The 10,252-nt window shown below is 45.1% G+C and overlaps 1 protein-coding gene across 2 annotated transcripts; it reads left to right on the top strand.

Annotated features, from left to right (window-relative positions):
• The first annotated feature begins 1,390 nt into the window (after window positions 1-1,390).
• On the top strand, window positions 1,391-10,093 carry LOC110530684 (semaphorin-4E). 2 transcript variants are annotated; one of them, XM_090182724.1, is made up of 16 exons: window positions 1,510-1,840; window positions 3,505-3,885; window positions 4,161-4,306; window positions 5,237-5,296; window positions 5,422-5,520; window positions 5,622-5,721; window positions 6,079-6,189; window positions 6,387-6,538; window positions 6,668-6,843; window positions 7,392-7,548; window positions 7,763-7,985; window positions 8,070-8,185; window positions 8,295-8,458; window positions 8,546-8,598; window positions 8,677-9,354; window positions 9,421-9,544. In XM_090182724.1, exons 2-15 carry the CDS (start codon window positions 3,777-3,779, stop codon window positions 9,351-9,353), a joined length of 2,343 nt encoding a protein of 780 aa, XP_090038850.1. In that variant the 5' UTR covers window positions 1,510-1,840; window positions 3,505-3,776; the 3' UTR covers window position 9,354; window positions 9,421-9,544. The 2 variants fall into 2 exon arrangements, with proteins under 2 accessions (XP_090038849.1, XP_090038850.1); XM_090182723.1 differs by having other exon boundaries at window positions 1,391-1,840; window positions 8,677-10,093.
• The last annotated feature ends 159 nt before the right edge of the window (window positions 10,094-10,252 follow it).

The raw sequence follows: 10,252 nt of genomic DNA on the forward strand, positions 1-10,252 counted from the left end.
CTACACGAAAAATATAAGTATTGTTGTAGGAACTGTCTTTATTAGCATTTGTAGTATTGTGTTGTTCAAGGGGAGCGTGATATTTCAGTCATTTTTATGTCAGACCTGTCGGGACTCGCCTGTTTTTCACGAGAGAGCGCGCTCATCTTTTCTACCTCGCTCACAGCCTGGTCTCATAGACTAGACATAACATAGTAAATGTAAATCCGAGGCGCTAAAATGAGTATGATATGTTACGTTTGGTATGGTTCCAAAAGACAGATGGTTACTTAAAACCTCTTAAGGATCTGCCTCTTTTTTTTTCACCTGAAATGACATACTCAAATCTAACTGCCTGTAGCTCAGGCCCTGAAGCAAGGCTATACATATTCTTGGTGCCATTTGAAAGGAAACACTTTGAAGTTTGTACGTGAAAGGAATGTAGGAGAATATAACACAATAGATCTGGTAAAAGATAATACAAAGAAAAAAACAACCGTTCTTTTGTATTTTTTTTGTACCATCATCTTTGAAATGCAAGAGAAAGGCCATAATGTATTATTCCAGCCCATGTGCAATATACATTTTGGCCACTAGGTGGCATCAGTATATGTGCAAAGTTTTAGACTAATCCAATGAGCCATTGCATTTCTGTTCAAAATGTTGTATCAAGACAGCCCAAAAATGCCTAATTTGTTTATTAAAAACTATGTTCAAAATTGTGCACTCTCCTCAAACAATAGCATGGTATTATTTCACTGTAATAGCTACTGTAAATTAGAAAGTGCAGTTAGATTAACAAGAATTTAAGCTTTCTGCCAATATCAGATATGTCTATGTCCTGGGACATTTTCTTGTTACTTACAGCCTTATGCTAATCGCATTAGCCTATGTTAGCTCAGCCGTCCTGTGGAAGGGACACCGATCCCGAAGTTAAGGCAAAAACATAAGTAGGTTGGTTGGTGGGTGGGCCTATAACCCAAAGGTTGAGAGTTCAAATCTCATCATGGACAAACTTAGCATTTTAGCTAATTAGCTACTTTAACTACTTACTACTTTCTTGATACTTTGCAACTACTTAACATGTTAGCTAACCCCTAACTTTAACCCTTAACCTAACTCCTGAACTTTACCCCAACCTTAACCCTAACCCCTAGCCAACATATCACATGTTTTGCACAGTGGAGGCTGGTGAGAGGAGCTATAGGAGGACGAGCTCATTGTAATGTTTCAAATGGAATAAATGGAACGGTATCTCAAACATCATACATATGGAATCCACCTTTGACTCCATTCAATGTCTTCTATTCCAGCCATTACAATGACCCCATCCTCCTATAGCTCCTCCCACCAGTTTTAAAGCATGTTTTACAAATTTGCTACATATTGTACACATTGCAAATAGTAACATATAAACGAAATTGTAATTCATAGCATAATATACAAAATGGGTGATGGACATCCACAAATTAATACATACCATATGAAATGTAACATATTATACTAAAAGGAATTGCTCGGAATATATGTACAGAATAATACGAAATGTTCAGAGACCAGGTTGCTCAATCAGGGAGAATAATCTGGCATGCTGACGAAGCCATAGCAGCAGCCGTATCTATTCAGGTCCTTCACCGCGGGATCTGAGCGCCTTAACTTTTCCCAACAATATATCCGACAACAACAGTCCCTTTCAACGGATCCGACAGAGACAGAAGGGGGAACAAGGACAGCCGTTTAGCCACTGCCTCTTTGTGGAAAGCGCTTGGCTGTGGGTTTGTACTGTGTTTGAACCAAAGAGCAACCAGACCTGGGCAGTCTCTTGTACACACTCGAGAAAGAACACCTATCACCTTTAAAGGTAGGTTTAGTCTCTGATTAATATATTTTTTAAGGTATATTTTTGTTACATTTGTCATAAATGTATAGTGGGCATAACGAATTTGAGCCTTGATACGTGTGAACAAATGCTAAACTACTGCGTGCATTTATTTCTGCCCATATGCACCAGACAGGTGACTGATAGGGGACAGAAGTAGAGTAGCTGTTTCCTGTTTTGAGTTACGCAATAGTTTATTACTTTAACTTGTTTGCCAACAGTTGATGTATTAGGTATGACATTTTATAATAATTCGTTTTTTAAATGTGTTTTAAATGCAACTTTTATTTAACTAGGCAAGCCAGTAAGAACAAATTATTATTTACAATCACGGCCAAACCCGGACGACGCTCGGGCCATTTGTGCTCGGCCCTATGGGACTCCCAATCACGGCCGGATGTGACACAGTCCACAACGTTACACCCTTCACTGCTGAAGTTTGTCAATATGTCAGGGTATAAACTATTTGGACAAAGAAATGCATTAAACTACACAGGAAGGTTTTTTCTGCAGTTGCACCACTCACAGACATGCAAACAGACATGTCTCTTATTAGAGATGTGTCTAAATATGAATGCCATTGGTGTAGCCGCAGCATGTGCAGATGTGTTAACCAATGGAGCCTCTTGCCTCAGGGGTAGATATGTGAAACATCTGTGACATGCATTATGTGACATGCTGTGACTAATCTGCTACACAACCAGCACTCTGACTAATGACACTCCTGGACACACCCACCGTAGTGGGGAAATCCGATCCTCAAAAGGATTGACTTGCAACATTGCAACATTTACAGAACAAGATTGTACAACTGCCAATGTTCTTGTGATGGTAGACCTGGGTTAGTTGTATTTGTGTGTGTGGACATGTTTAACTACACGTGTGGGGACCAGAAGTCCCCACAACAGTAGCACACAAACCAACATTTGACCAACGGTGGACATTTTTCCACCCCCTACAAGGAAAAAGGCTATTTCTAAGGGATTTAGGGTTAGAATTAGAGTTGAGGGTTAAAGATTATGTTGGGGTTAGGTTTAGAGGTTAGAGAAAATAGGATTTTGAATGGAATCAATTGTGTTAGTAAAACAAGACTGTTTGTGTGAACTGAACAATATGTGTTTTTCACAATTTGTACCGCTATTTCCCCTGTCCACACAGGATTTGGTATTCTGTGAGGATCTCTTTTTGTGTGGTTTTGTTAGGTCCAGACGAGCTGAAGTCGACACTCCTGCACCCCACTGAAAGCCTTTCATGCCCTCACATTACCATCACTATGGCTGTGACAGAGTTACTGCTGCGCAGACCGTAGCTCACATCACGCTCTTTAACCATACCTTTCTCTAGCTCTTCTCTTTCTTTCTCTCCCTCAAAATATGTCCCCTCTCTCCAGTGTTTCTCTCGCTTTCTCTCTTGCTCTCTCTCTCTCTCTCAGATGGGCCAAAGCAGTCAGCGGGCCAGTGCCTGCGCCTTTTCCCCATGCTATCCATCTTACCATAGACCCCCGCCCCTCTCTCTCTCTCTCTCAGGTCCGTGCCATCCATCTTACCATAGACCCCCCTCCTCACTCTCTCTCGCTCTCTTTCTCTCTCCTCCCTCTTTCTCTCTCTCTCTCTCTCTCTCTCTCTCTCTCTCTCTCTCTCTCTCAGGTCCGTGCCATCCATCTTACCATGGACTCCCTGCTGACAGAGGCCTGTAGAGAGATCAGAAGCCTGTGCTGGAGACTGGCTCAATCACACAGCCATCTATCCTCTGAACACAAAGTAGGCCTAACACGTAGCCTGGGTCTATGAGTGCCTCCTGCCTTCTCTCTACCGGACTGGATTTAACACAAACTGGACTGGATTTAACACAGACTGGACTGGATTTCCTTTTAAGAGCCATTTAAGGAACTAAATTACATTTTGACAAGGAATAAGCCATGTATCCTCTAGTGGTCGTAAGTTTCTTTTGGCTCCTCCCTCTCGCTCTGACGCTGGACGCCCATTCGCCACTGGACTGCGTTCCACGTAAAACTGTACCCTATCATAGTAAGTACTGCTCTTGCATTTAAGTGCGTCCATCAATATTTATTCACTGCTTCTGTCTATACTGTTTGTGAATATATCTACATATTATATTACTGCTACAGCTACAACCAGGTGTCATTTGGATTAGGGGAAGGTTTATGTAACTGTCATATGTGTCAAAAACTAGTTTACATAACTATCATCCGGTGTAACTGCAGGTGTCTTTGTGAGTAACTATTGGTGTCACTCCGTACGACTTCCTGTATCATTCAATGTCACTCATTCTGCTGTACTAGGAGAGAATGGTCGTATGTTCGGTGAAGAGGGTGTGTGGAACTACTCCACCATGCTGCTGAGAGAGGACCTGGGTCTGTTGCTGCTGGGAGCCAGGGAGAACATCTACGCCCTGGACATCAACAACATCTCCAACAAGAAGTCCTCCGTAAGAACACTGAAGTATTACAGTTTAACAGATTGCTTTGGCTCTTACACTGACAGCTATGAAACGATGTCCTGGAAGACTCATGTCTCATGTTCAACATGCCTTTGCAGCAGCGACTCTTCCTGGTGTTGGGTTCTAAATGAAGAGTAAAAACTCTTGGACGATTAGAAAATCTCAAACCAAGTTTATTCACCCAATGGGTCACACAGCTGCATAAGACCAAGACATTCACACGAGCATTGGTATTTATCCATTCCTCCTATGCTGAGTCTCCTGATAAACATCTGAACAGCCAATGCATCTCTGTTGCTAGACAGAACTTTAGTGATATCTGTTCTTCCTCACTTCATCTGATCTGACCTCGACCCAAATTCCTCACTCCTCCCCAACTCACAGCTGTCCTTTTGACTTGTACCAGATTGTGGCCCTTCTCCTTTCCATAGGAGCCCCGGTGTCTAACAATAACATATTCTGACAGTTTAAACACTTTTAAAAACATTACAATACAGTCACAGATTTCACAACACACTGTGTGCCCTCAGGCCCCTACTCCGCCACTACCATATATCTACAGTACAAAATCTATGTGTGTGTGTGTATAAATGTGTCTGTGCCTATGTTTGTGTGGCTTCACAGTCACAGCTGTTCTATAAGGTGTATTTTTATCTGTTGTTTTTTAAATCTAATTGTACTGCTTGCGTCAGTTACTTGATGTGGAATAGAGTTCCATGTAGTCATGGCTCTATGTAGTACTGTGCGCCTCTCATAGTCTGTTCTGGACTTGGGGACTGTGAAGAGACTTCTTGTGGGGTATGCATGGGTGGCCGAGCTATGCACCAGTAGTTCAAACAGACAGCTCAGTGCATTCAACATGTCAATACCTCTCGTAAAGTGTTAATCTTCCCACTTTATCTTCCATGTCTTTTTCAGGTAAGTTGGAAAGTGACAGAGAAGCAGCAGAAGGAGTGCAGCTCCAAGGGGAAAAATCAGGTCGGTCCAGACCAGTCAGTGAACTGATGCTTTCTCTGCACATTTCATGGTGCTTTCCCGTTTCATTTGTATATACATATGTGCATTCTATGCAGATAGCTAAATAAGTAGATACTGTGTTGCAGATAGAGTGTCAGAATTACATCAGGGTCCTGCATACAATGGAGGATGGTAGGATGTATGTGTGTGGGACCAAGGCCTTCAACCCAGAGTGTGACTACATGGTGAGTCAATGGAAACACAACACTCCTTATGATCAACTCCGGTCATAACCTGTAATAGTAGATATCATTCGCAAGTGTACCGCTCATCTCTGTCGTTTCAGTCGTACAAAGACGGAGAGTTGACTCTGGAAAACAAGGCAGAGGATGGCAAAGGGAAGTGTCCCTTCGATCCATTCCAGAGATTCTCTTCCATCATGATCGGTGAGTAACTACTCTGGAATTCTGTCAGGAATCCGGGAATATCAATCTCCTTAAAGTCAGAAAAGGCTAGGTTAAGTGATGCAGGTCTGATATTCCTGATCTGATGGCTTGTTTGAGTTGAACCCTCTAGACCCACAATGCTCTCAGGTGCTCAGGTGCTCAGGTCATGTCTAGATGGGATACGGCTTTTGTCAATTTGACTTTAAAAGTGTTCTCACTTTGTTAGCTAACCCAAACCCTTTTCCTAAACTTAACCTTCTCCTCAAACCTGCTATGTGAATTCTTCTTACCTGCTGCATAAGTTCTCCCAACCTGCTACAAAAAGTATGTTTTTGACAAAAGCTATATCTCTTCTAGACAAAACCCTCTATTCAGCCACATCAATGAACTTCCTGGGTTCTGAGCCTGTGGTGATGCGCAGCTCTCCCTCCTCCATACGCACTGAGTTCAAGAGCTCCTGGCTACACGGTAAGACAGTCTTCTTTCAACTCCCTTTTTTTGTTTTTCAACAAGAGGTTAAGTCTTTATAGCCTGGTCCCCGATCTGTCTGTGCCGTTTTGCCAACTCTTATAATGGAAACATAATGAGTTGGCAAGACAGCACAAACAGATCCTAGAACAGGTTGAAGTCTTTAGGTTGATGTCTACTACATTTGTCTTTGTCAGAGCCCAACTTCATCTCCATGGCCCAGATGCCAGAGAGTAGGAACAGCTTAACGGGTGACGATGACAAGGTCTACCTGTTCTTCACTGAGACCGCTGTGGAGTACGACTTCTACAGCAAACTGGTGGTGTCCCGCGTAGCACGTGTCTGCAAGGTGTGTGTCCCACGGTGGCATTGAGAATTACTTCTCTCCTTAAAGGGTCTTTGGGTGCTTGTATTCTATGAAGATATACCCTTATTGTCTAATGGCAGCTTCATGTAAATCTCTGTCTCTGTGTCTCAGGGGGACCTTGGGGGCCAGAGGACCCTGCAGAAGAAGTGGACGTCGTTTCTAAAGGCCCGTGTGGACTGTCCTGTTCTGGAATCCCAGCTACCCTACATCATACAGGACACCTACCGCTGGTGTGAGGAGGGAGACTGGAGAAGCTGTGTGTTCTATGCTGTATTCACATCACAGTCGTAAGTTGAACTCTGAAGTGTGTGTATGAGTGTGTGTGTTTTGCTTATGTTGAGCACCACCACGGATGGACCTGACTGTTTTAGTTTGTGTGTGTGGACCTCTCTGCAGTGTATGTCTCTAATGCTCTGTGTGGTTGTATTCCAGGGAAAGGGTGGACCTCTGCAGTGTGTGTCTCTAATGCTCTGTGTGGTTGTATTCCAGGGACAGGGTGGACTTATCTGCAGTGTCTCTAATGCTCTGTGTGGTTGTATTCCAGGGACAGGGTGGACCTCTCTGCAGTGTGTGTCTCTAATGCTCTGTGTGGTTGTATTCCAGGGACAGGGTGGACCTCTCTGCAGTGTCTCTAATGCTCTGTGTGGTTGTATTCCAGGGACAGGGTGGACCTCTCTGCAGTGTGTGTCTCTAATGCTCTGTGTGGTTGTATTCCAGGGACAGGGTGGACCTCTCTGCAGTGTGTGTCTCTAATGCTCTGTGTGGTTGTATTCCAGGGACAGGGTGGACCTCTCTGCAGTGTGTGTCTCTAATGCTCTGTGTGGTTGTATTCCAGGGACAGGGTGGACCTCTCTGCAGTGTGTGCATACAGGGTGTTGGACATCGGCAGGGTGTTCTCCGAGGGGAAGTACAAGACCCCGGTAACCGTGGAAACATCCTTTGTGAAGTGGGTGATGTACAGTGGTGCCGTGCCCTCCCCCAGACCTGGAGCTGTGAGTCAGACTGACTCTTCTTTTCCTTTTGTCTTCTCTCTCTCTCTCTCTTCCTGTAACATTTCTTTCATTATGATTTTTATTCACAGTCTATCCCTTCAGATTATCTATAGATTTTCAACAGACCAACCTAACCTTGAAAGTTTCCTGATTAAAGTTGTACGTTCTTCCAGGCTTGAATAAACCCTCCCTCCTCTCCCACTCCCCTTTCCAGTGTATAGATGACGAGGCTCGTAACCAGGGAATCAGTCAAACTCTGGACCTGCCAGACCGGACCCTGCAGTTCATTAGAGACCGGCCCCTCATGGACCAGGCTGTTCTGCCCATGGGAGAGCGCCCCTTGCTGGTCAGGAGAGGCACTGCCTTCACACGCATCATAGTACACAGAACACAGGCCCTGGACGGGAAGAAATACCATGTCATGTTCATAGGCACAGGTGTGTGTTTAATAACTCTGAACGCTGTGTATGGCTTAGTTGCCCACATACAGTATCAGCACTGATGTGTGTTTCGTGTCTCAGAGGTTGGCAGCGTGTTGAAAGCGCTTAACTACGATAAGGAGATGTTCATCATCGAGGAAGTGCAGCTCTTCCAGCCCCGTGAGCCAATCAAAGTCCTCCGTTTCTCCAACACAACGGTAACGTAAAGCTCTATTTCTTGTCTGTCGGCAGCTGAAATCTGCTGTACAGTATGTATGGCAGTGTAAAGGGTGTGTGTAACGTGTGTGTGTGTGTGTGTGTGTGTAGGGTCAGCTGTACGCAGGCTCTGAGTACGGTGCTGTTCAGATGCCGTTTAGTAGCTGTGGTCGTTCTCGCACCTGTGTGGACTGTGTCCTGGCCAGAGACCCTTACTGTGTCTGGGACAGAACTACAGCCCAGTGTATCTCCCTGTCTACAGCTAACACAGACAGGTATGGTGCTGCATAAACCAATTGTACAGAGATCTGATGTACTGTTGGTTAACTCTGTCCCTGAACACCTTCCCGTTTCTGTCTCAGTGAACTGATCCAAAGTTTATGGGTTGGAGACTTTTCTCTCTGCCCCACCTCAGGTGAGTGCATGTGTGTCTATTCTATCTTTTCTGTGTGTGTCTGTCTGTGTATTGTCTAACCAATACATTCTCTTCCAGACCCTGTGAAGACTGTTAATCAGACCATGTGGCTGGGTGGCAATGTGAAGCTCCAGTGCCCCCCCACTTCCAACCTGGCAGAGACCCACTGGGTGAAAGACTCCCTGCCCCTGCCCTCCTCGCCTCGCAACCAGATCCTCCGAGACAGCCTCCTTATCCTCAACGCCTCTGCCTCTGACACTGGCCGCTACCGCTGTCTGTCCTTGGAGCGTTCCCACAGCGGGAAGTACACCACCACCGTGGCTGAGTACCAGCTTAGAGTAGGTCTAGAAGGGCTCTCACTCAGACCTGAAGCCAGGACCGAGGGCCCTTCCCTGGCAGTGCTGCAGGTGTCAGTGGCCTTCCTAGCGATTCTGCTGGCTGTCCTGCTGGGGTGGAACCTGTACAAGGGACACCTGCCCCTGCCTGGGCCCTGTGGGAGAGTGATAGGAGCAGGGAGAGGGCAGAACCAAGGTGCCCCAGAGGAGGGGGCTGCTCACATTGCCGTGGCCCACCTAGAGGTCTCAGAGCCTGGGGAGGCGGAGAGCAAGGCCCTGGTGTCTGGAGAAGGAAACTGCACCAGTAATAACAACCACTCTACTGGGGAGGTGGCATTAGGAGGGGATGAGGAGGGGGAGGGGGAAGCCAGAGTTACTTTCCCCTCATTGCAGTTCATTGATGATGAATCAGAGATATGATCTTACCGCCAATGGTATTTCAGTTTGCTTTATTTTTTGACTGTATGCAGTCAGTATTCAACGGGACTGAACAGTATGCAGCAGATAAACTGTGACTAGATCGGACCAACACACCTGTAATGTTTTGTACAAAGCGGTTGGAAGAGAACTGTATTGTTTGTGAAACTATGGTTGCGTTCTGCTGACGTGACATCATTGACTGTGTCATCGACTGACAGATTGCTATAACATATATGGTTAGCTGATATGTTAAATACCTATCCGAGCGTTGTAAGATCTGGCAGGCGTCAGCAACGCCTGAGCAGAGGAACACACCCTATGATTCTGTTACCAGCCAATCAGACCCAGCTTTTCCTGCTCTAGTGCTGGATTGGTCAAGTTGAACTGTGGTGGTGGGGACTGGTTATCAAACTTGTTTTAGATTTACGAGCACCTAAAGCGTTAGAAACTTGTGTGACCCACTCAAATGAACAACCATCTCTGCCGGGTATCCAGGACCCACCTCTAACAAGCACTGAGAGAGAACTACAAGGATAGGTAGGAATTCTCCTAATTAAATGAATAGGATTGATATGACAATGTTTTACTCTTATTTTTCTCTTCCACTTTACTCCAGAATGTTTTGTTATGTGGTCCCTCTCTCTCGTGCCATTTCTAACCTGTCGAAGTACGTGCCTTCTCAGGATCCTGTTAACTGTATCGTGTCAGTGTTGTCTTTATTAAAACTCTTTCTACTTTCATTGTTTTTGGTGTCACCAATGTGTGTATATAGAATAGCCAATAGGCTTGACAGGTTTCCACCAGGGGCAGGAGTGGACTTGCTAACATTGGGGGTTAATTAGTCTTAAATGGAACAGCTGTGGATAGGTCAACGTTACAGTTAGGGATGGATTCAATCT

This window comes from Oncorhynchus mykiss, chromosome 8 (genome assembly GCF_057628025.1).
Source record: "Oncorhynchus mykiss isolate SJ-2025 chromosome 8, ASM5762802v1, whole genome shotgun sequence".
NCBI classification, from domain to species: Eukaryota; Metazoa; Chordata; class Actinopteri; order Salmoniformes; family Salmonidae; genus Oncorhynchus; species Oncorhynchus mykiss.

Excerpts from the sequence above, each read along its gene's own strand:
- LOC110530684 (XM_090182723.1), top strand. The coding sequence starts at position 3,777 with ATGTATCCTCTAGTGGTCGTAAGTTTCTTTTGGCTCCTCCCTCTCGCT. Across the intron at positions 5,521-5,621 it reads ACCCAGAGTGTGACTACATG|TCGTACAAAGACGGAGAGTT; the intron begins GTGAGTCAATGG and ends CTGTCGTTTCAG. Across the intron at positions 8,459-8,545 it reads TCTACAGCTAACACAGACAG|TGAACTGATCCAAAGTTTAT; the intron begins GTATGGTGCTGC and ends TTTCTGTCTCAG.